Here is a 25,641-nt window from a genome sequence, read left to right as displayed (position 1 = left end):
CACATGACATCTTTAATATTTTTCCTGTCTTTTTAAAAAAAGTTGACAGCAGATTAAGACCAGAAAATCATAAGGTTGTCAAGTCACTATGGATACTTACACTGAAACTAAAAAATGGGTGATTATAATCCTTTTGGTGTCTCGGGGGGGGGGGGGGGGGCATTGTTCCCCAAATTATGCAAACTGCCTAATGATCTTTTTTCTAAAAAATGAAACAAAGTGGTTTTGTTTTCCTCTAGCAATAAAACCATGCTTTTATATTTTCTTGTCTGTGGATAGCTTTTTCTTTTTCTTTTCTTTTTTTTTTTAAATGAAAGCAGAAAATTTTAATTTTGGTGAGGTCTAGTTTTTAATTTTTTTTCTTTTACAAAGTTAGTACTTTCTGTTTCCTGTCCAAGAAATTTCTGCCTACACAGTTGTGTGCTTTTATATTTTACTGAATAAAGAGATTATAACCAGCTTCAAGAGATTATAACCAGCCTAATTTCCTTGCCATCGCCATAGCTGAGATTTCGTCTGATAAAAGGGGGCTCCTTTCCAATTTTGCACACTTTTGTAATACTTTCTGTGGAACCATCTATTTTATGGGTTGGGAAAAATTAATGATGTTACTAATATTAAATGCCTATTATGTGACAGAGACTTTGCTAACAACTTCATGTATCTTAAGACACAATTTTAAGAGAATTTTGGTTGCCTATAGGTTCTGAGGGTCAAGGAACTTCATTTGTTTTGTTACTGATACATCCCCTGGCCCAGCACATAGTGAGTCAATAGTAAGTATAAACTGAAAGCTGATCAAATAAATTCTCACATTAACTCTATAAAGTTATAAAATTTGCCCCTAATTACACACTATGTGACTGAATTTGAACTTGAACCCAGGATTGGCTGACATGAGAGTCTTTTCTGTGTTCTTCACCATTTTTTACTAGACCACTGACACCACTTGATAACTCTGTGGGAAACCAAGTACCTAAAAAGAGAGCTAAAATTATTGCTACTGCTTAAGGGGGTGGAGGAAATTAATTGAATTAAATTGTTTTAAATTGAAATTGTTATTTTATTTCTCTCAAAGAAAAAAGCAAATGGGGAATTTTTTAAGCTCTTTCCTGGTAATCCTAGGTATATTGATTTTTTTGATGTTGTTGTTGCACCTGTGGCATGCAAATGTTCCTGGGCCGGGGACTGAACTCATGCCACAAGAGTGACTTGAATCACAGTAGTGACAGATCTTTAACTGCTAGGCCACCAGGGAACTCCTGATCTTTTTATATTTATAGCTATGTGATTATTAGTGCAGATTGAGCTAACATGAAAATTTTATGGCCACAGAAATAAATTCAATATCCATGCAAGAATTTAGAATTCAGTCTACTAATTCCTCAGTGAGACTACAAAACCATAGTTAACTCAGAATGCTCAGAGCAAGGTCATTTATTTAATGGAATTTCTTAGTCAACAGTGCCTTAACCACAATGCTTTTGATCCTATTGAAATTCAAATATTCCTAGTATGTATTATTTTGCCTTTCTGCTTCAATAAATAAAACATAGTGAACATGATTAAATTCTGTGTGTGTAAATGAGATTGCAGTGCTCTAGACTCTTCACTGTTAACTATTACCACTGTATAATGACGTAAATGAAGATGTGGATTTTTGAGTTAATTTGATAAAAACTAGGAACACCCCTTTTAAACAGACTTTTGAAAAAGCCTGAACTTCCAACTTATGTGGTCATTTATCTCTTGTTCATATGAGTGTAGGGAAAAAAATCACTAGTTGATTTTTAATTATTAACTGAATTTACTGTGCAAGTGAAGTGGTTTTTATCTCTAAATAATATTTCTTGAAGGCTACACTGCAATGCAAGCCATGACAAAACTTGTGTCAATAGGATCAAGATCTGTAAGGTTCACTAAGGTGAGAAGCTCAGGAAAGAGAGCGTCAAAGTCTCAACAACTAGAAGCAAAAAAGACTGACTCTGGGCAAGTGATTTCTATATAGACATGAATACCAATATAATAACTTGATATGCCTTCTGCCAGGGCCAAAACGGATCACAGATTCAGTGTAGCATTGAGCCTACAAATGTGACAAGAACAGGAAAATACCTAGAATGTGTTTTTTTTTTTTTTTTTTTTTTTAAACTAATTTAGCTAAAAAACATGTGCTTACAAATGAACCTAACTACAAAACAGAAACAGACTCACGGACATAGAGAACAGACTTGTGGCTGTTAAGTGGGAGGGGAGAGGAAGTGGAATGGACAGGGAGTTTGGGGTTAGTAAATGCAAACTATTACATTTAGAATGAATAAGCAATGAGGTCCTACTCTACAGCACAGGGAAATATATCCAGTCTTCTGGGATAGACCATGATAGAAAATAATATAAAAAAAGAATGTATACATATGTGTGACTGAGTTACTTTGCTGTAGAGCAGAGATTGGCACAACATTGTAAATCAATTATACTTTAATAAAAAAATAAAAACAAAGAAAAAACCCATATGCTCAAATCTAACAAATTTTAATTTCAAGTTTACCATTTAAAATTTCTATAGTGTTGTTATGAAGGCTTCAGTGAGCAGTGGGCTCCTTATAAACCCTGTTATTTTATTAGATCACTGAGTGATCCATAGCAAATCATCTAACCTGCCTGTCTGTTAAGTGAGGTTAGTAATACTGAACTAATCTAAATCAGTATTTTCATGAGGATGAAATGATCCAATATATGAAAGAACTTTGAACATTATATCAAATTACACAAAGATTATTATAATTTAAAATTCTATAATTCTTTTTTTTTGTCTTTTTGTCTTTTTAGGGCTGCACCTGTGGCATATAGAGGTTCCCAGGCTAGGGGTCGAATCGGAGCTGTAGCTGCCGGCTTATGCCAGAGCCACAGCAACGCCAGATCTGAGGCACATCTGCTACCTACACCACAGCTCACAGCAACACTACATCTGTAACCCAATGAGCGAGGCTAGGGATCGAACCCGCAACCTCATGGTTCCTAGTCAGATTCGTTTCTGCTTTGCCACAATGGAACTCCAAAATTCTGTAGTTCTTTTAACATTTAATTTAATTAGAAAATATTTCAGAACTCATGACCAATTATAGAACTTCTAGGATAAATGAATCTTTTGTACTAATAACTAATTGAATTTATCCATGAGTGGCTCTTCATTGTAATAAATCTCTGGTGCAAATTATTACAACTTTTGATTTACACAGACACAGTAGGATCATGCTTATTTCATTTGGCTAAGACATTGGTGGGTAATTCACAGTTGGGTTGGGAATACTGATGGATTTTGTAAATTCAGACACATGGAGAGAAAAGCAGTTTGTGAAGTTACCGTATAGGCAATGAGAATGAAATAAAATTAAAGTGGGGGTGAATACAAAGGCCTGAGTCAGGGAAGGCAAATATGCAGCATGAATGTTACTTCTCCTTGCCTTCCTCGTCCTCTCCCCAACTCAATCTCCACCGACACACAGAAATCAGAGCAGTCTTACGATGAGCCTGAATGGGGCTTCACAATCTCCAACCTAGAGCTCAGGAAGTCATTACCATTTGACACAGTTGGCACGAGAGATGAAACAGAATTATTATTTTCATCCTAGGACATCAAAAGAGATGGATGGAATGGGAGAAAGAAATATTCTTGAAAAGAGTGTCACTGTAGATATCTAAATTTGCATCAATGAAATGCATTTTGAGCACTGTAACAGAATGAAGATAATTCATCATATTTAAGAAAAACTTATTCAAGGGAAAATAATATACAGTCTTTTCTAATAGCTCCAAACATACTTCTCATATACACCAACACAATGCCCGGCCTGTGGCAGATGATCAGATGAATATATGTTGAATGGAAAAATGAGTTTGATTAGACTCCAAGAGCTGCTTTGAATCAAATAAGTTCATACATGGCACACTTAGACCTAGTGGCAGTGGAATATTTTTCTTTTGTAAATCATTGTATTTCTAGTCCCTAGCAAAAGGGCTGGCACAGAGGAACCGCTTAATAGTCACTGAGTGAATACAAGAACAAGATCATTTGTCTACTAAGCAAGGGAAAATATATTTCTGAAGTAAAATTTAGATGAGGAGCAAACAAAAAGATCCCATATTCTATTGCGCCTCAATTTGTGAGTCAATCTTTGGGAAAAAAATGAAATTGTACTTCTTTCCAGGTTTTTAAACCATCACTTTCATTTCCATTTGTCGCCATTTTGATTTGTCTGTTAAATACCATGATCTTAAAACAACAAGATTTCAAAGGCAAAGCAGGAACAGGAACACTTGTGATTAAGTGAAGATGGATGATTTGAGTTGTCAGCCCAGTGCTAGGCGTAGAGGAGAATAGATGAAGAGGAAGAAAAACAGTCTCTGGTTTGAAACAAATTCAAGTAGATAGGGTTTTTACATGGAAAAGTAAGTTTAAGTTTTTAAATATATTTAAGAGCACGTTTTAGGCTGTATCTTAAAAAAAACTTTTTGGAACAGGAAGAATTGCCTGTTTAAAGCTTCTGATGTATAGGCCCAAAATACAAGTTTTACTAATTGATACATACACACAGACGCACGCACGCACACAATTAAGTGACAGGATAAAAAAGGGGACCAGGCAAACGGGACAGAGAAACAGGACACTGAAACACATTACTAAAGCCACTGTAACTAAAAATGAAGGATGCCCAGAAGGAAAGGATGGTCACTTAATGTCAAATGAAACAGAGAATCTGGAGAAAAATGAGAAAAGGCCACAGAAGGAAGTTGAAAGTAACTTTAGGAGAAGTTTCACAGACTCCAGGGATAGAGAAATGGAAAGGTTCTTCTGATCCAAAGCCCACACTGATGGATAAATAAGCTGGCGTCCACTGCGGTGAAATGACCTGCCCAAGCCTACCTAAAAGGCACAGAGCCAGAATGTCTGAACGGTAACACACAACATGGCAACCCTAACCTCTACAATACCCTGCTGCACACCAGGAGGGCAAAGGCAAGACCTTACAGGTCTTTAAATTCCATGAATACTTAAAATAATAGTCCAAATAATACACAATTCAAACTTTTTGGCTTTATAAATTATAGCACAAACATAGTAATTTGGCATTCACACTCATTTTATAGTTTTTTGTAACAAAATTATTAAAAGCAATTAGAATGCAATTATTAAAATTGTCTCAGAATAGAATTATCAAATGTGTGTGTGTGTTTGTGTGTGTGTGTTTGTGTGTGTGTTTGCTATGCATACAGCATGTAGAAGTTCCTGGGCCAGGGACTGAACCGAACCACAGCAGGAACCTGAGCTGCTGCAGTGGCTACTCGGATTCTTAACCCTCTGCACCACAGGGAACTCTTAAAAATCTAATTTAAGAATCAAATTTTGTGTTTACCTGTTAATTTTTTACCACATAAAACAAAAAATGTTCATGAAAGAGTAGATCTTACGTAATGTGTCTCAGGTCAGAAGCAAATCACCTAATGGAAGATACTGCTTGAATCCAAGTTTGGTATGTCATTAAATGTAATATTTGGGTCCTTTTCAAAAAATGAATCAAACAGTAAATGGTGATTAACAAACCAAGTTGCTCATAGTTGCCTAATGACTCAAAAGATCCCTTAAGTAGGAGTACAGTTTAATGACTGAAGAAAAATAATGCAAACTAGCTTCAGTTATAAATCAAACAGGCATTCCTTACTCTAAGTAAATTTAATACTATAATTGATAAAGTGGTAAATAATTGCAAAAAAAAAAAAGGATAAGAACTTGGGGAATTTTTAGACTGAAGTTTACTACATTAAAAATTCCTACTGGAAAAATATGAATGCCTAGCTTATGTTAGAGACTACAAAGAGAGGACAGGTCTAGTTCAAGGCTGCTGGCAGCGTTTGCCCTGAGGACTGCATAACACTAAATGAAGTTCTGTGATTTAGGGGTGATAATGGAGGGCAATGGAGAAAGGTCATAAGTAGGGACGGGAGCACTGCAAAGAAAAAAAAATGCTTAGTATGTTACTGAACCAGATACACCTCAACTCTTTCACCAAATCTTTTCAACTCAAAAAAAATTTTTCCCCTTGCTGAGAAAACATTTTTGATTTTATAATGGAAATCAAAGAAGTAATGAACTTCAATTTTAAAGAATTTTCTTTGAGGTAAATATTTTTAATATGTTGCCACAGATGATTAAAGAAAAACCTGGGAGCTACGAAAACTATCAAGTTACTTAAAATGCTCTAAGTAAACTGTATTTGCCTGAAAAATTCATAAGATTACATGGATAATATGAATTGTTAAATTCATAAAATGAAGGTTCAGTTATCGTTATCCAAGAATCATGATCAACTAATTTTTGTGTTAGTTTCAAGACAATTTAACCCAAGAAAAGGCAGGTTTTTTTTTTTTTTTAATGTCAAGATCATAAGCCTAACAATCATAGTTGTAGCCTTTCTGGTTATTTAGATGGACACTGCTTATAGGATTGCAAACTTTATTGATTTATTGCAAAAATTAATAACAGAGTGAGATAAATGTTTTGAGGGAAGACTGGAAAAAGAAGAGTTTTAAAAATGTTCCTTGGGTTGATTTTTTTCCTCAATTGTCAACGATTTTGAAAATAACATCCAGGGAATTCCTGTTGTGGCACAGCAGAAAAGAATCCAACTAGGAACCATGAGATTTTGGGTTCAATCCCTGGCCTTGCTCAGTGGGTTAAACATCCGGTGTTGCTATGAGCTGTTGTGTAGGTCACAGACGTGGCTTGGATCTGGCATTGCTGTGGCTGTGGTGTAGGCCAGCCGCTGTAGCTCCGATTGGACCTCTAGCCTGGGAGCCTCCATATGCTGCAGGTAAGGCCCTAATGAAAAGTCAAAAAAAAAAAAAGAAAAAGAAAATGCATTTTTATTTTATTTATTTTTTACTTTTATTTATTCATTTATTTTTGTTTTTTAGGGCTGCACCGGTGGCATATGGAGGTTCCCAGGCTAGGGGTCGAATCAGAGTTGCAGTTGCCAGCTACCCACAGCCACAGCAATGCAGCATCTGAGCCACATTTGCGACCTACACCACAGCTCACCACAATGCCAGATCCTTAACCCACTGAGCAAGGCCAGGGATCGAATCAGCAACCTCATGGTTCCTAGTTGGATTCGTTTCCACTGTGCCATGACAGGAACTCCCAGAAAATGCTTTTTTATTTATGGCTATTTCTTCCCAAATTATGTTTCTAATAAAGCTACTTAAAGCTAAACAGAGTCATATGGTGTTAAGCAAAAATCCTGAAATCATTTAGTGAACATCAACACTGTCAAACACCAGGAAAATTTCTAATCTACTATATTACTACACAAGTAAGAGATAACAATCCTAGAATGTAGACAGAAAAAGTCTACGAAATTCCAGGATTTAAGCCTAATTATTGCCCTGGTAACTCTAACCTCAAACTTTCAACAAACAAGCATAAAGTTTCCATCTGGACTCAGGAGGAATAAAGGGTTCTCTCTCTGTAAATCAGTGGAAAGCTTCCAGGATAAAATAGCCTTCGTTCACAGTCACCCAAAGATTTTAAGTGTCTCTTAATATAAGCACGATTGCCCTGTAATTGTAAATCATTTTGCATGAGATTTATAATCCAGGAAACAAGGATTATACTTGGAGAACTAAGTAGCAATAATTATAAACCCACTATTGATGGAAGAAGGTTAAGAAAATACTTTCTTACTGGAAAAAAAGGTTGAGAAGAAAGCAGAATGGTGAAAATAGAATGTCAAGGGATGGGGATGGGGGAATGAGAAGTGTTTAATGGGTATAGAGTTCCAGCTTTGCAAGATGGAAACAGTTCTGGATTGGTTTTATAACAAGGTGAATATACTTAACACTAATGAACTTAGAAGTGATTAAAATAGTACACTTTTTAAATTTTTTTTTTTTGTCTTTTTGCTATTTCTTTGGGCCGCTCCCGCGGCATATGGAGGTTCCCAGGCTAGGGGTTGAATTGGAGCTGTAGCCGCCGGCCTACACCAGAGCCACAGCAACGAGGGATCCAAGCTGCGTCTGCAACCTACACCACAGCTCAGGGCAACGCCGGATCGTTAACCCACCGAGCAAGGGCAGGGACCGAACCCGCAACCTCCTGGTTCCTAGTTGGATTTGTTAACCACTGCTCCATGACGGGAACTCCAAAATAGTACACTTTATGTGCTTTTTTAAACATAAGAAAAAAGTACTAAACAAGATCAGAAGTGGGGCATTCAGACTGGTTAAGGACCTATTTCTCTCCTACTAATAAACTGTAAGTTATATCTGAGATAAAAAACATGTCGAGAAAAGTCATTCAAGACTTTGAGGGTCAACTTTTGAGAAGGCAAAAGACAACCTATGGACTTGATTCGGGTTGGAAAAGCTCAGAATATTTTGGTTGTGAAATGTGGGGAGAATGCAACTGGCGGTTTTATGTCAAGTAGCTTGAATTTGAACTTGGGAAGTGGGGGCAAACTGGCATTCCTAGTGATCACTGCCCAGAAAGCTAACAATTATGATTGCACAACATCTTAAATACTTGGATTTGTGTATTCAGCCTCTTTGCATTTACTACTTGTTGCAGATACTAGTTGATAGTATAACCAAAAAATTATCTTCCCCAGGTGTTATGGCTGACAGTATTAAAATTTAAGCAATTCCAGCTGGAAAAAAATGATATGGAAGGAAGGATGCAAGTCTAAATCCACGACAAAGAATGGCCTCCAGACCATATGTATCAGACTAGGAAAGATTGAAAAGCCAATTTCAAACTTTACTCTGGACCAACAAAATCAGAATCTCGGGGGATGGGGACAAGAGGCTGCATTTTTAATTGCTATGTAAACTGATGTCTGAGAATGACAGGGCTAGATTTTAAAAGGAGAAACTGTTGTCATTTTAATGGAGGTTGGAATTTTTTAAAGGCAAGTACAGAGTTTAATGCTGAAGGGTATCTCTGATGACATCAGCATGGTAATGGTTTTTGGAGTTCTTCAGAAGCACAGTAGAGATTCTCTGCTGTTTTAAAGGAGGGACCATTGGATTAGAACAATCTCTTGGAATTATTAGAAGAGACATATTCCTAGCTGAGTCACATGATCATTTATGCTCCAAGAGCCGGCTGTCTGGCTAAGCTTGGAATTTTCAGAACTACAATGAGAGTTTTGCAGCTCTAGAGCAAAGATGACAAATAGCAAATACTCGGCTTAAATGTTGTTCTCTTTTTCCCTCTAGATGCAGATTTCAAATTTTCAGCATAGCACTTTAGGGCAGCCAATCAATTACTGTAACAAACAAGATGAAACCAATTTGACATTACTGTTCCAGGGCATGGAAGGGGATGCAAAAAGACCTGGGCTTTATAGTTTTACACACACACACACACACACACACACAATTTCTGAAGGAGAAAAGTTTACTTAGGTAACTATTTAGAAATGTGTACTATAGTTTACAGACTTTGTTGTAATATATTTCAACATACTCAGATCTCTCTTAAAGGTATTGTTATTTGTCCATTTGACATTTGGAAATGTTGCAGTATCACTGAAAGCACAAATGACAGAAGTGACAAGAAAAAAGTAGACTCTCTGAGTGAGAACTGAGTTTCATATTGGTTCACACTAGATCCCTGAATTTAGACGTTATTGCCACAGCTACCCTTCTGCCTTCGGCAAAGACTTGAAACTCTCTAGGAGAGAATTATGCATTTCTCTGCAACAGTAGTCAACTTACTTGGGAACCTGATCTCTAACACAGATTATTTGAGATGACATTATCAAACTATGTGGTTTCTTTCTATCTTAAATTAGAATGCAAGAAAAAAAATGAAAAGTGAAAATATTACTTTATTGCCTCAACCTTTAAACAGAATTTAATCTGGATTTTTATAAAGAAAAATTTATTCGATAATATCTGATAATTTGGTTTCGCAATTTACCTTTCTATCACTTATGTCTTTCCAAATAAACATGTAGAAGGTACTTTTGAAACAGCAATATTAACACTAAACTTCATAAGCCTTTCTGAAAAGTGATTAAAAGTGAAAAATTTCTTATGAAAACGATAAAAGTTAGAATTAATTTTTCAGGGCAAATTTCATGAAAACTATCATAACTAATTCATTTGAATAGTAAAGCTCATGAAAATTTGAAAACTGGATCTTACATTGTTTTGCAATAGCAAGGGGTGAGAGGAGGTGATAAATTTTTTTCTTTTTTCAAAATAATACTAGAAAATTGAAATCACACTTCTTTATCCAACCTGGTAAATTAACAGAAGACTTAAATACAAAAGTGCTAAGTATTATTCCCAAGAAATTATGAGTTGAAAAGAATTTTCAAAGTAATAACAATTCAATGTTTTTTCTGATTTATTAATTCCCTACCTTAAGTGCATGTCTAGTCTCTGCCTTAAATAATTCTAGTAACAGGGGGTAACATTTGCCTTCATGTTGAGCTGAAATCTTCTATAAATCTCTATTCTGTCTGAAGCCTACTCAGATTGGAATTCTAAAACAATTTTTAAGCCTAAATTTTTTTTCTTTTTTTCTTTTTTTTTTTTTTTTTGCTTTTTAGGGCCACAACCACTGCATATGGAGGTTCCCAGGCTAGGGATTGAATCAGAGTTCCAGCTGCTGGCCTGTGCTGCCGCGGCCACATCAACGCCAGATCTGAGCCCTGTCTGCACCTACATCACAACCCACTGCAACATGGGATCCTTAACCCACTGAGCGAGGCCAGGGATCAAACCTGCAACCTCATGGTTCCTAGTTGGATTCCTTTCCACTGAGCCATGATGGGAACTCTTATTAAGTCTAAATTTATTATTATTATTATTTGGTCTTTTTGTCTTTCCTAGGGCTGCACCCCCAGCATATGGAGGGTCCCAGACCAGAGCTGTAGCCGCCAGCCTACGCCAGAGCCACAGCAACACGCAGGATCCGAGCCACATCTGTGACCTACACCACAGCTCATGGCAACGCCGGATCCTTAACCCACTGAGCGAGGCCAGGGATCAAATCCGCAACCTCATGGTTCCTGGTCGGATTCATTAACCACTGAGCCACGACGGGAACTCCTTAAGTCCAAAATTTTAATTTTTAGTATAATACAAACAGAATAGAGAATATGAAAACAAAGTTACACTGCCTGTAATGATTCTTTTGAGTTGGTGACTATCTCAGCTATGGTGGCAGTTAATCTTTTTCACAGGAATTCGTTCGTTGTTTTTGATGCACTAATCACTGAAGTTGATAAAGTTGTATAACTGCCAAGTGTCTAAATATGAATTAATTTAGGATTGTGATCCACTAAAATGACAGCTGTTAAGAGGTTACATATAGTCATATATATTTATTCAGATTTATGTATAAAACATAGTTTTTAAAATTTTGACCACACATTAATTATAGAATGTACTTAGGTTGGCAAATGTAAGATAAATTATTTTTTCTTTACTTTCAGATAAATTATTCTTAAACATATTGGCTATGTTCTCAAATAATATTCTCAGTGAATATTCAGGTGAACTACCTCTAAATTTAAATCAACAGGTCTAATTGTTAATTTGAAAAAAATACCATAAATACACTACAGTATACATACAGTTCCTCTATCCTATGCACACAGATAGGACACAGGAAGATGGTGAAAATATTATATGCTTTTAAAAGAAATTAGTGTATTTCTAACTACATATATTTAAGAGCTAAGCACCATTTTAAGCTTTAATCTTTATTTTCTGTTTACTTAGTCTATTTTAGTAATCATGAACCACCTGAGCTACATGGAGTATGTCACAAAATGTAAATTTAAGGGGACTACACGAATTCCAAGGTTCCTCCAAGTCTTAATACTTAATATTCACTACAACCTGTATGAATAATTATTCATTTTCCTTTAGTAAGACTTGTATACCAGTCATTTAATAAATTAAAAATATGCTCAGTCTCCATATATTTGAAAGCTAAGCTTCTCATGTAAGGATTCCTAATTGTTAATTCCTATCAGAATTATCTCAAGATAGCTGTCAAAAAATCAAAAGGAACTAAGAAGAGTTATTAAATGTAGTCAAAAGATAATTTTTTACCTAACCTGTAGTCAATTTATATAAAAAAAGTTGCTTGTTTTACAATCTGTAAACTTCTCAAAGCTGAATGAGAATCCCTTAGTCTTTTTTCCTACCAAGATGCTACAACTGTTTTGACCCAAGTTTCTCCTTCACTATCTTTCGCAGCTATGCTGAAATCACGTCAACCCAGAGTATTGGTTCTTAAAATGTGGTCCCCAGATCAGCAGCATGAGGTCACCTGGAAATGTGTCAGAAACAACAATTCTTGGTCCCTCTTCACTCCCTGTGCCTACGGAACAGAAATACTGGGGCAGGGGCCAGCAAGATATAGTGTAATGTACTCTCTAGGCCATTCTTACTTCTAAAGTTTGAAGACCATTGGCCTACAGTAATGGACAAAAATGTGTGTCTTCAAACAGAGCAGTCATCAGTTTAACCCTCTGGAGTTAAGGAAAAAAACAAAAAAAAGAGGAAACTTGGTAATTACAATATGAAAAGGAGTGGAAAAATGCAGAAGATAGCAGAAAAACAGGCAAAACTCCCAATAAAACACTTCCTAATGTTGGTAAGACTTACTTTAACACAACCAGTTGACTTCAGCTCATGAAAATTAAATTGTAGACCCACAGTGAATATTAATTTGTCTCCTCTCTCCTTAGAGTATAATTGGGATGATCATCTATATTATCATCTGATCCCTTTAAAAAATTATTTGAAATAGTTGGTTGAGACTAGAGGTTCAATCTGTAAGCCGTACGAAAAATCAAATAAATTGGATTTATTAGTACCATACTTTAACCAACTAGATGAACCCTCATATAAGCAAGTGTCTTCTGGCAGTATCAGACCCATATGTAGGGAATAGTTTTGGCGAAAATAATTCCCAACAATTTTGAGGCAGACTTATTCATAGTGGTAGTTGGGGTTGATTGTACTTTATTAGTTGGGGATTAAATTTCAGAGTAAGCCTTAAGGGCAGAATAGCCTCAATCTTTGGCTTGGTGTCAATAAGGGTTCAAAGATATTAATTCTTAAACATGTATCCAGTTTATAAACCTTTGAAAAATTATATTAAAATGGGGGTAACAACATCTTTATAAAGATCAGAAATAGTAGATTTAAAGGGCCCAGCAGGAGTTCCCATCGTGGCGCAGTGGTTAACGAATCCGACTAGGAACCATGAGGTTGCGGGTTCGGTCCCTGCCCTCGCTTAGTGGGTTAACGATCTGGCGTTGCCGTGAGCTGTGGTGTAGGTTGCAGACGCGGCTCGGATCCCGCGTTGCTGTGGCTCTGGCGTAGGCCGGTGGCTACAGCTCGGATTCAACCCCTAGCCTGGGAACCTCCATATGCCGAGGGAGCGGCCCAAGAAATAGCAACAACAACAAAAAAAGACAAAAAAAAAAAAAATAAAGGGCCCAGCAAAGCCTTGAATATGGTAGGTATCCAATAAGTAACAGTTATTAATATTGATAAATTGTATCGACTCTTCCTTGTTACCGCCTTCTGTTTAAAAATGGTCATGGTGCAATTTTCCTAGAGCTAAATTCATTTCTGAAATTACCTGTCAATCATGCCAATCAAAATATTTTCTGAAGATCCACTGTGTACTGAAAAGTTGGAGTAACTGATCTTGAAAGGCTGTATCATTCCAAGTGAAATGTTTCCTTTTCATCCTCAACTCTTATATAGAAGTATGGTAAGAGTGTTGAAATCAGTTAAGTGAAGCAGTGGCCCTTCTTTCTTAGAGTCCAAAGTCTAGTTTACAGGGCAATTGATATATTTTCAAAGATCAGCTGAAAAATTAAAGGTCTTACACTTGAGCCATGAAGGACCCTATCTAGTTCCATAACAGCCAATTCACTCTATAGAATTTGTTGATCAGATTGTGAACCATCACCAGGCTAAAGATGTTTTATTAAACTGAATGTTTTAGTAATGGAATTTATGTGCAGAGATATATTTGCCATTAACAAAACACACTTTGCTTGCCCTTAAACATGGTCTTTGATAAAGGAGAAGGCATCCACAAGAGAGGTTGAGGGAGAAAAGTGTCACTCCTTTTTAATCCCCTCTACTGACAGTCACCACATAGTGGAGGATTGGGTACCTAAATAAATGCCTCTAAGACAAAAACCTGTATGATGTTCCTCTTCCCCTCTAATCACCAACCTCTGCAGTTTCTCAAGGCTAAAAACAAACAAACAAACAAACTAATGATGTTATCTTTGCACACCCTAGGAATTAATTACAGGTCCTCTGCTGTAGAACCATACCGTTTGCTGTTCAGTTTTCTTGATTTTCCTTGTTAAATGTCACAATTTATAACATAGGATGTTCAATAGGACCAAGGAAATAGGAGTCAAAGGAAGTACTTGATTCTCAGGGGCCACTGCAATTGCAGTGGATTACTTAGCAATGTAATTTATGGTTATTTCAGGAACAATGGCATTTCAGAAAGTGAAGTTAACTTTAAACATTCTTTTGCCATGTGGAATATAAAAATGATTACAGTATGTTTAGAACAAGTGATACTACTTTAAAAAAATGAGACCTCCCTCATATAGGTAATAAAATTCTTTTTTTTTTTTTGCCACACCCACCACAGGTAGAAGTTCCAGGGCCAGGGATGGAACCCAAACCACAATAGGGATCTGAGCCATGGCAGTGACAATGCCAGATCCTTAACCTGCTGCTATTTTTAGGGAACTCCTAAAAATATTTTTTTAAAAATTAAAGCATAGGATAGTTATGTAGTTAGTTTACCACAATTTAAAGAGGACTAGGAACAACATTTTATTTTGTGAGACTGAAGAGATACACACAAGTTATAAAACTTCTGCATGTTCTTTTGGGCATCATCACAGGTTGCTGTGTTATTATTAATTGTTTTTAATATAAAGAGAGCATCTCTTACTTGCAGTTTCCAATTCTAGTATTATGTTTATGTCACACTTCACTGATACAGAATTTAAAAAGTTTAGAGTAGGAGGGAACCCTAGCTTCTAGTACAATCTTATTCATGTTTCACATAAGGAAGTCATCCAACAGAAGTTAAATGATTTGCTTAGGGTCAGGCCATACACTGGCAGAATTAGGTCTTATTATTCTTCCTCAAATGCTCTTTGAAATGTTAAATAAAGAGGGATTTAGTTGTGATAATGATTTATTTATCTCATTTCCGTTATTTATTTCTTTTGTCAGAGGCAAGCAAAATAATTAGCTGCTACCTTTCTCTTCTCTATTTCTTTTATATTTGCTATCTCTCTCTGCAACAGCTTCATCAAATCCACAACAAATCAAAAATAAAAAAATAAAATCCAGAGGAAGAATATTACCCTACAGAATCATTTTCTCTAAGAAAAATACAATAAGGAATATTTCTAAATATAGGTGTCTCAGATAAAGATATTCTGACTCTAATCAGATCTAATACAGTAGTCAAATTTATTATCATTATTCTGATAAAGACAAAAACTGACAAAAGCACTTCCTCCCAATTTTACACTTTGAGCGACTCTAGCTTTCAAATACTATGAACACTTTTCTTAGGGATTAATTTCCCTTAACTCCTCATAGTTCCTAGGAAAAATGAATACTTTGAATAGAATATCACAGAAACTAAGTACAAAAGGGTAAAAGTAAAAGGACAGACTTAGAAAAAAGTCAACAACAGTAAAGATGAAAATGTAAATTTCATATTCATATTACAAACTAACTTCACTGTAGCAGCACCAATTCATTACTTGTAAGCTTTTATTTACTGATAGATGCCACTGGCCTCAAAAAGAAAAAGCAATTTCTCACAAGAGATATTCCAAAGAAGAACAAGTTTGGAAATAAAGTTTTGGAGAGCATTAACATGAGAAACTCCTCAATAAAGGATGGGAAATTATTAATGTTTTTTAGACTAAATTTAAGTAAAACTCAGTCTCAAAGGTGAATCTACCTTCCTTTTGACTCCTTTAAACACGGAGCAATACATATAAAACCATATTTAGCTTAAACAAGTAAATATCTGGAGATCTTTACCAATGTTACAGATTCTGCAAAAGATAATGAGTTATTTATTACTAAAATAAAAGAAGCAAACTCTTCTTTTATGCTTAAAAATATATGTTTAGGAGGATCCTGTTTTCTAATGCCACCTCTCTCATACTACCAACAGAAAATCATGCTGTCAGTTACAGAAATGTTATTCTAAAGTTGAAACCAATGATTTTTAACTTCTTAAGCCTTTTAATATTTTCATAAAGTTTACACATACCAATCCATTAAAAAATGATTTCTCAACCCAACATGTTCTTTAAGATATTCTAATAGAATTGGATCTTTTACTTTGGTTGCTTTAATTTATAACTAGATAGGGTCCTTCATGGCTCAAGTGTAAGACCTTTAATTTTTCAGATAATTTTTCTTGATGGTTATTAGAAAAAAAGTGACCTTAAATGCCCCCTTGTTGTGAATAGAAAGAGAATTATCACTTTTGGGGGGGGAGGGATTGAGGAACTATTAAAGCAACTTTTGTTTACATGTTTAGGAATAGCAATTATGCAAACTTCATTTTTAAACAATTACATTAGCTATTTTATATTCTTTCAGCAGAAAATGGAGATAGTAGAGTTGTACTTATAACCTCATAGCCCCTAAGTTTTTACTCTTCGCAAATTAAAGTACTTTTGGGTCCCAAGGAAATCCGACGACACTGGTTCCCTCAATGAGGAGTCGATGATTTAAATATTCAGAACTAGTGTTATCCCTTTGTTTAGTCTTGGATTTGACTAAGTGCTAAATGAATTATTCATTAATAACTATATCTTTCTCAATATAACTACAAAAGCTCATGTTAATAAATCAAGAGATTTTCCATAGGATCATGACCTTTTTTCCTATGGTTCTAGTAATGATTTGGTTTTATAATGGCAAGGTCTTTGGATAAAAATAATAGTAATGAAATTAGTAAAAACCTACTGAAAGTGATAGTTTGTTAAAGCTTTTAAATATGAGTGTTTTTCATTAGAAGACAGAGTTAATCTAAAACACTTGGTTAAATAATTTAACATCCTGAACTGTATTACTTCAAGAAAAAGACCAATAATTTTTGGAGGGAAGGGAGAGGGGAAGATAGGAGGGCAAAGCTGTCAGGAACAGGGAAGAGAAACTGATTATACATTTAAAATTGATATATACACATATTTGCATTTTCAGTAAATTACAAAGGGATTCATTCAAACTTTCCTTGAGGTTCTTTTGGTGTTATAAATAGTTCAAATTAATATCTATGTTAACTAGATCAAGTATGGTATCTAAGAGGAAAAAATCACTTCTAATGACAGATCTAAAATTGACACTCCTGGGTACAACAGAGTGTATATACGTTTTCAATTGCATGTTTAAAAATGTATTTATATACACAAATGTTTGTATATGCAGAGTAACTGTAGGATACACAGGAAACTGGTAACACTAGCAGCTACTTTTCACTGTCTTCCCATCTGGTGCATTTAAATTTTGTACTACATGAATGTTTTTCCTATTCAAAAATAGTGATTAAAAACCCACTACTAAAATAAATTTAAATTACTTAAAAATCATGCAAATTAAGAAAAGAATTAACTTTTTAACATTATACAGGAACATATACTAACATAAATTTTTTGTACATAAATTTGGGTGTGACAGAGTAATTATGATCTAAAAACTTGATTTTCACAAGACATGAAAATGGGAAAAACATGTTGTCCTTGTACCTCATTGCTACAGCACTGTGGACTATGAGTTGTCTCAATGGCATGCTAATAGCCTTACTCTCTTCCTCTGATGGGCTAGCCATGAGCCACCATTTCTCTACAATTCGAGAAATCTTTAAGGAAACTTCAGAAAGATTTAAGATTATTATTTGGCAGTGATAACTATTACACTTGTATTATTCTCTTGGCATAGAATCAATTTTTACTTCTTTTTGTGGTTTACTTTAGATTTACCCTGCCAAAGATGTTTGGTGTTTTGGTAAAAGACAGACTTCAAACTACGTGGTGACTAAGCAAAGCTCTTACATAAAGCTTGGGCTAAGATTTTATAAATAGCTCCAATGAAAGACATTTGGAAATAAGTAGGAGAAAAACTCAAGAAAAAATTATTTTCAAAATAGTACTTCAATTTTCCAACTAAGTCCTATTAACTTAAATGTTAAACCATAAAACAAAATCTAAAGGAATGATAGTACACATGTCCGCTTTCAAAGGTAGCTGCTTATTCAAACTGAGTGCTGAAGGTGTATTTCAATTTCATCCTCTTCAAATTGTGCAGCTTAAATAAATGTTTATTTTACTGAAAATATTTGCAAAATTACAATATAAATACATGATCATATTAAGATAGGATCACTATATAATGTATTCTTATCCACAGATATAAAATGAATGCAGTAAATATAGTATACTCTTGATGAATTGTTAGTACACAGTGTTTCTTAGTAAAGTACATACAGCCTATTATTAAGCAACAATTATTTAGTTTTCAAATGTACATATTAGGAAGTTTTTAGGATGGGAAGGATACAGTAAGTCCCCTAATACCCTTTTTGGTTGATCAAAGTTAGTTCTACAAAATTTGAAATAATACCATATTTGTTTTAGCAATTGTTCTAAGGCTCTTAGCATTTCCTCAATTTGAATTTTCTTTCTTTAGTTTGGGTATTTTCTTAATGATGCCAAATCAGCTAACCATATTTTTAATTCTAACATAGTATCATGGGCTTTCTTTTCATTTGTAATTTAAACACACAATTTAAACAATGACACAGAACGATTAAAATTTTTTTGTCTGCACAAATTCCCAAAATTCATTTTCAGGGTATTATGGGAGTGTCAATTAGATATAATCTCAACTGTAATACTAATCTGGGCTAGAAATAGTTTTTTAAATTGACTCTAATCCTTAAGAATACAAATATGAACACTACTTTAAAATTATTTCTTAAATGTATTGGGATTTTTTTTCAGAAGCATCTTCTACCCATCTCCATTACACTGATTTAATGGAAACTTGTTACTACAGCAGTTCCAACACAAATATATGCATGCAAGAGATCACCCTACAGATTCTAACTACATAGTTATTGAAACACATCCCACCAGTCAAGTGGCATAAATGTACATCTTTTATATACAAAAGGTAAAGTGCATTATTAAATTAGTGAACTGACAGATTGTCTGCCTGGACCATATAGCTTTCAAATAGACAAATGTGAAATTCTCCCATTAGAACCAATTATTTCAAGAGGTTCCAACTAGCTTTTCCACCCTGTCATTTATTTTTTTGGCCATGCTCTTTAGTGCAAATAAGCTTGTGTTTGACTCAAGTTTAAGGGACATGGCAGTTTGGGGCTTTAACAAGGAAAATTATAAAATGTGGCAGAAGTTTAATACTTTATAATACATTGCATCTTTTGCATATAAGCAACAGATTATTGTTGCTCTCACTTGGTAGGAGCACACTGCCAACTACTATGAGGAACCCGTTTCCAAATTTCATACTATCAGCTTATATTATTACAGTTTTGAGTCTGTACCACATTATGCTTAGATTATTATGTGCAAATATCATCAGTGTTTTAGGATTATACAGTGAACTAGTAATTTTGGTTACTAACTTTAATGCTCACTTTTTGACTTCTAACATCCAGTTGCCTTAAGAGATTTAGGTCTTCAAGGCAGAGATTCTATTATTCTGAATACCATGTACACTTGCAGCTCCATTTATGGTACAAATGACAATAAATAAAATGTATATTGCACAGATAAGAATAGTAGCTTATTTTATAAGATACATGGCAATACATGTCCTAATACCAAAGTTTTGGACTGGATCTTATTTGATTATGGCTAATGAATGATTGGAAATTTTAAGTATCCAAAAGTCATATAGCATCATTTCATTTTTCAATTAACATTACCTTTGAAAAAAAATGAAACAGACTGGCAGAAGGCTTAATGATTCTAAACTATATTCAATTGGCGGTATATATGCTTCTATCCAATCTGTAGCTTTGAGATTGTAAAAACTTTGAAGTATACCCACAATGTAGAAAATCTGGATGCCTAAGTTTTTACGTAAATTATTAATGCAAAATTAAACTAATATTTACATACAATGGTTAAAGACATTTATCTTTAAGTCTGACATAGGACTGTGTGTATGTATATATATAACACACATATATACATGTATATGTGTATGTGTATATACATATATAGACACACACACTCAAAGCTTACCAGACCGAAAAACCAAAAGGAAATCATTTAGACTTAACGGATTATAAATATTTTAGAAGGGAAGGTTTTAAGAGAGAGCATACAGTCACAGTAATAGTGATAGGAACACTCAAATACTGGAATATTCACAGCTCGTTTGCCCAAATCTGACAGGTTGATTATTAATAGGCACTATGATGGGCAGCAAAAACAATCAGTAGTACAGTAATTCAAGTGCACACCACGCCTTCATATACCCCAAAGCTACTTTTTATCAAGCCCAGAATAGTCATTTTACAGTTAGGACTGTTTAAAGATCTTTGCTACTTTTAGAGTCTCAACACCCACCATGTGCTATTAACTCTAGTACTAACATCATCTTCTAACCTTCAGTTATTCCACAGTGATCCAGATGGTCCGCAATTATAATGAACTAGTGAGATTCCTTCATACTACTTGAGGAAACCAGAAATATAATCTGCAGGCCAACACTAGCATGAAAGTCTGGGTTACTGATTGCTTCTTTTTAAGTAAAATCTGTGAAATTAATTTTCTTAATTCCTATCATAGAGTTTTCTTAGTGACTTTACTTGAAGTTATTTGGGGACAAACCTACAGAGGAAAAAAACCTGTTAAAATAATTGGGAATTACTTGTAGCATGTGAAAGAAGAGCTACATTCTGATCTCAATCCATGCAGCCAGCTCTCATCAATGAGAGCTATATTTGGGGGTTGAAATCAGTGTCTGGCTCTTAAACATGATTATATGGACTTACTGTGTGAGAGGTGAATAAAGCCAAGATAAAAGACAGTAATTTCATCCAGAATAAAATGCAGCTCGACAGATAAAATTTGTCAGTTGATACAGGGTGGGTTGGTACACATATACATTATATCCACCTGTTTAAAAAATTGCTTAGGTGTTGAAAAATTGCTGTGGCACTTCCTGGAAAGTAATTTTTAATACAAGTAAGTGGGTGAGTCTTGTGTAAAGTAAACCTTTCAGGTATTTTAAAGAGCACCTTGGAAACTGCCTGATTTTTCCTTTCAAATATGTTTACAACCAATCTTTAAATACTACTTTTTCCAGGCTGAAAATTTATATTTATTCTAAATGCTTTAAAAAAATTTTTTTTTCCTGGAATTGAAAGACCCGTAAAAGTCACATTTATATTGGAAGTGTTGCTGTGATTTTAAGGGTAGCAACTGCAAAAATGCTACTAAAATATATTATTACTGATCTTTTTTATCAGGTAACTGGTGCACCAACCCCTCTGAAATAGTGTTAAAGCAGCAGCATAAAATATAACACCTTGGGTCCATGATATATTTTGGGAAAAAACCTCTCACAACCTTCAAATTAGCATGAAAAGCTAAAACATCAAATTTCCATAGCAGAGCCATAGGATGAAGCCTCCCACACAACAGTGACATAAAAGTAATTCCTGAAACTTTGGAAAGTCAATAATAATATATGGTACAATCATCAGACGTGAAGATGGGATTGTAACTAGCTTAGAATAGCCAATGAAAATTCTCTCATGGTGTTGATATGGCAATTATAAACTGTAGGGTTACCACAAAATTTGAAATTATGGATTACTATAGTAATTCTAAGATTTGATTTCTTAATGGTATTGTTTAATATTTGGTTGTCCAAATGGACAATTAAGACATTTCTACTTGTACTTTTATAAATAAATATATTTATGATAGAAGTCAATTTTCTGTTTCTGTGGTAACTGTCCTACAGGTAAGCCTAGCAGCTTTTGATGAAGTAGGAATATAATACTTTTTGGGGGCGGGGAGAACCTGTTAAACAGAAATTCACACTTTTGTATTACCTATATGTATCTTTTTTCAGGTTTATGTCATAGTGCAATGTAAATTTTAGTTATGTATTTAAAAGGTCAGAATGTCACACTTTGTGCTGATTTGCATACTTCAATAGTCTGGAGCAGCTGAAGCAGCTAAACTATTTAGCTCTGGGAAGGATGGAATTCTCATAAGAATAATAGTGTTCTATGGATAACATAACGTGAGAATCAGACTCCTTGAAGTATAAACTACTAGAGGTATTACTAATAACAAAGGGCCAAAAAAGAGGAAAAACTTCTTCGAATGAGTATGGATCAGTACTTTTAGCCAATTTAGGATTATAATTTTTGCCTGATGGAGTTCAATTTCATTCTAGTCGAGGCATTCTTGTTCTTCACCACTGGCCCTTCTGCCATCCATCCTCTTTTCTTTATGGCTGTTGCAAATTTTCCTCATCTCTTCTTCATACTTGATAAATTCTCCCCAAACCTTGTCCAAGCTTTGAATGGAACAGTAATAGTATTACGGTAAGGTGGCCTCACCTCACTTACCTTCAGGAAAATTCCATATTTATTAGAGCCCACATCAAAGTAGAACCTTTTATTGTCCACTCTGAAAGAAGTCCCCTCTGGGAGTTCCACTGGGTCATCGTCTCCACCTCTGCGGTCTTCTATGTCCCCTTCGCCATAGTCTTCAATGAGCTGAACCAAGGCATCTCGAAACTCAATCATCCCTTGTGCTGGGAGGACAATAGTCTGTTCTTGGCCCAAAGTGTGGCCAAAATAACCTATCATGCCAGTGCCCCGCATCATGGTTTGTCTAATCCTTAGGAAGCGACCCCTCTGATTTCCTTTAGGTCTAGATAATATTTCCTATTGTCCCTCTCTATGTAGTCTGTCTTGAGGACACTGTGAGGATGCTCTTCGGAGCCTACAGAGACTGGTGGGGAGGGTGCTGAGTGCTTCTGTCTCCTCCTGGAGCTTTGCTCTTTGCCGTGACCATGCTCTTGTCGGTGGCCTTTCAGGCCCAGGTGGGCATAGTGCTCGATGAAGTCCCCTAGGCAGTCCTTCAGCTCCGCTGCCACAGACAGGGAGAGGGTCAGTTTACTCTTTCTGATATTGTCTTGCCGGCCTCTCCCTATCCAGACTTCGGCTATCTTTAGGAACCGGCCCCGGGAGCTTTGCTTCACGTCTAGGTAAAACCTTTTTTTCTGGATGTCCACTCGTTTAGAGGCCAGCTCCTGGATTTCGGCGGCGCCCCCAGCCTGACTAGGGGTGGCTGAAGCCGCGTAGTGGGGTAGTGGGGGTGCTGGGCCTGGGGATAGAGTCTACTCTTGCTTAGGCCAGAGCCCCCTACATTCTTGCCGCCGCGGCCACGGCCGCCGCCGCCGCCGCCTCCCCTTCGCCTGGCTCTTTCCATCTTCAGCTGCAAGTGACAAACAGACACACGGGGTAGGGTGGGGGAGGGGTGTTGAGAACAATCGCAGACGCCCCTCGGCCTGGGCTGCCCCAGCCTCCGCCCGGGACCCCCCACACCGGGCCGCGCTTTGCACTGTGCCGGCGCCGCAGCGCCGGGCTCCCGCCTCTACCGGACGAACGGTGGCGGCGGGCGGAGTCTCCCGGCTCCGCACCGGGCACACAACATCCCTCCGCGGCCCCTGGCCTCCCGCTCCCTCTCGCCTCGGGCTCAGCAGCCCCGGGTCCCCAGCCAGCAGACACTCACATCAGCACTGCCATCACCGCCGCCGCCGATGCCCTTCACGACCGCCGCCGCCAGCTCTCGGCCCCTCTGTAGCAGCCGCCGCCCCCTGCCTGCTCCCCCGCCGCCGCTCGCACCGCCCCCCGCCGGAGCAGCCAGGCAGGGGCATCGCCTGCGGCGCCCGCCGCCGCCCCTCCTGCGGCCGCTGCGGGGGCCGCCGCGGGGGCCGCCGCCTCTCTTCGGGCTCCGGCCCGACGCCCGCCGGGGAGGGTAAGGAGGGCGGGGAGGGGGGCGGTGGGAGGCGGGCAGTGGACCCCGCCTCCTCCAGCACAGCGGGCTGAAGGGAAGACTGGGTCTCACGCTTTCCCTTGGGGCGCGCCCTGACTGAAGCCCAGCGTGTGGGAATGAAGCTGGAGCGCGAGGTGACTGGACAGGTATGAAGATGGGAATAAGGACCCAGGCGGCGAGAGAGTTCTGACTTCTTCAGGTTCCGCTGGGAAACTGGGACTCTGGCGGCCCACCGGCACCTGCGCGGAGACTACACTCCCCGAAGTGCACAGCGGTGCCGAGTCCTCTGCGCATGTGCGCCGCGTAGCCAGCTGGGCTGTGGTGGGCGGGGTTGTAGCACAGCGCCTCGGGAGAGGAGGACTTGGGGGCGGGGCGGACCCTGGAGAAAGGTTTGGGGAAGATCTATGTCCCAGAAGTGACGTGTACCGTGTGCGCCTTGACGCTCAGGCGTGTGCTCCTCAGCGCGGGAACAAAGTCTGTTCAATTGATGACTATCCTGGATTCCTGGGTTCCAGGCCCCGGTGTTGGGGCGCTGCTCAAGTCATCCAGCTGAAGGGAAATCCTGTTGAACTGGCTCTTCTTAGGGTAACGTGTCCTCCCTCTTCCTACTTCCAGCTCCAGACCCTGGGGTATCGTTCTAGCCTTCTCCCACACTGGAGGTGCTCAGTCCGGCAGAGCAGGCCTCTGGGCTGTGTGTAGGAGATTCCTCCTTCCCCTTTCCACCTTTCAAGCTTAGCGGTAAAGAGCCCCGTCCTCCCGCAGGCCATCTTTGAGCTGCTGTGAGCAAAAGTGTGCTTCCACGCTCCTCTCGCTTTAGGTTGTGCAGCTGATTGGTTGGTTACCTGTTGCGTGCGTTTAGGAGCCTGTTCTAACTATGTGGTCTTCACTGCTGCAGAAATTCAGCCACTCCATGTTTACACAACATAGTCCAGGGAAATAACCCATTTTGTCTAATGTAACAAACTATTTTGGAGTTTTCGAGTTCAAAGTATTCAATCTTTAATGGTTTGGGTTTTTTTTTTTTCTTTCTCCTGGTTGAATTTGAGTTGATTTCTGGGTATGTTTGAATATGTAAAAATTCTCCCCATGGAAGGGAATATTAAAATCCTTAGGATGCTAATTTAGTAGTCTTTAAGTTAGTGTGTAGGAGAAACTGTCCCAATAAAAATGTAGAAAGGAGAGACTCCGGCCATGATGACTAAGCAAAGTCCATCCAACTGCCCCCAACCACCCCTCCCCACACATCTGCTTCTGTCAATTTGTTTCCACATCCACTACCTTGCCTGACGTCACTCCGGTCCAACTAGCCAAGGATGGACCTGGAAGAAGTAGCCCATAAAAGCCTTGTGAAACCCTTCTTCCGGGCTCAGACTCTGGAGATCGATCTCCTCTGAGCCGGCCGGCGTAATAAACCTGAGTTCTCCAACTCTCCGAGTGCTCGCTTGGTTTCTTGCTGGGTAAAGAGCTGATC

General features: G+C 37.4%; 2 protein-coding genes across 2 annotated transcripts in view; one reads left to right on the top strand and one right to left on the bottom strand.

Moving 5' to 3' along the window:
• Positions 1 to 23,603, bottom strand: part of PURG (purine rich element binding protein G) — a 37,810-nt gene extending 14,207 nt beyond the window's left edge. The window contains 3 exon segments of the mRNA XM_047772535.1: positions 22,736 to 23,034; positions 23,037 to 23,483; positions 23,486 to 23,603. Coding sequence (XP_047628491.1) covers positions 22,736 to 23,034; positions 23,037 to 23,483; positions 23,486 to 23,603 — 864 coding nt within the window.
• Positions 23,604 to 24,534: 931 nt separating this feature from the next.
• The window catches only part of WRN (WRN RecQ like helicase), a 126,635-nt gene continuing 125,528 nt past the window's right edge, over positions 24,535 to 25,641 (top strand). Inside the window, 1 exon segment of the mRNA XM_047770239.1 lies at positions 24,535 to 24,755. The gene's annotated coding sequence lies outside the window, so the exon portion shown is untranslated.

Source organism: Phacochoerus africanus, chromosome 3 (genome assembly GCF_016906955.1).
Source record: "Phacochoerus africanus isolate WHEZ1 chromosome 3, ROS_Pafr_v1, whole genome shotgun sequence".
Lineage (NCBI taxonomy): Eukaryota > Metazoa > Chordata > Mammalia > Artiodactyla > Suidae > Phacochoerus > Phacochoerus africanus.
Note: the sequence above shows the minus strand (reverse complement) of the source record. Positions and strands in the feature narration are given on the sequence as shown.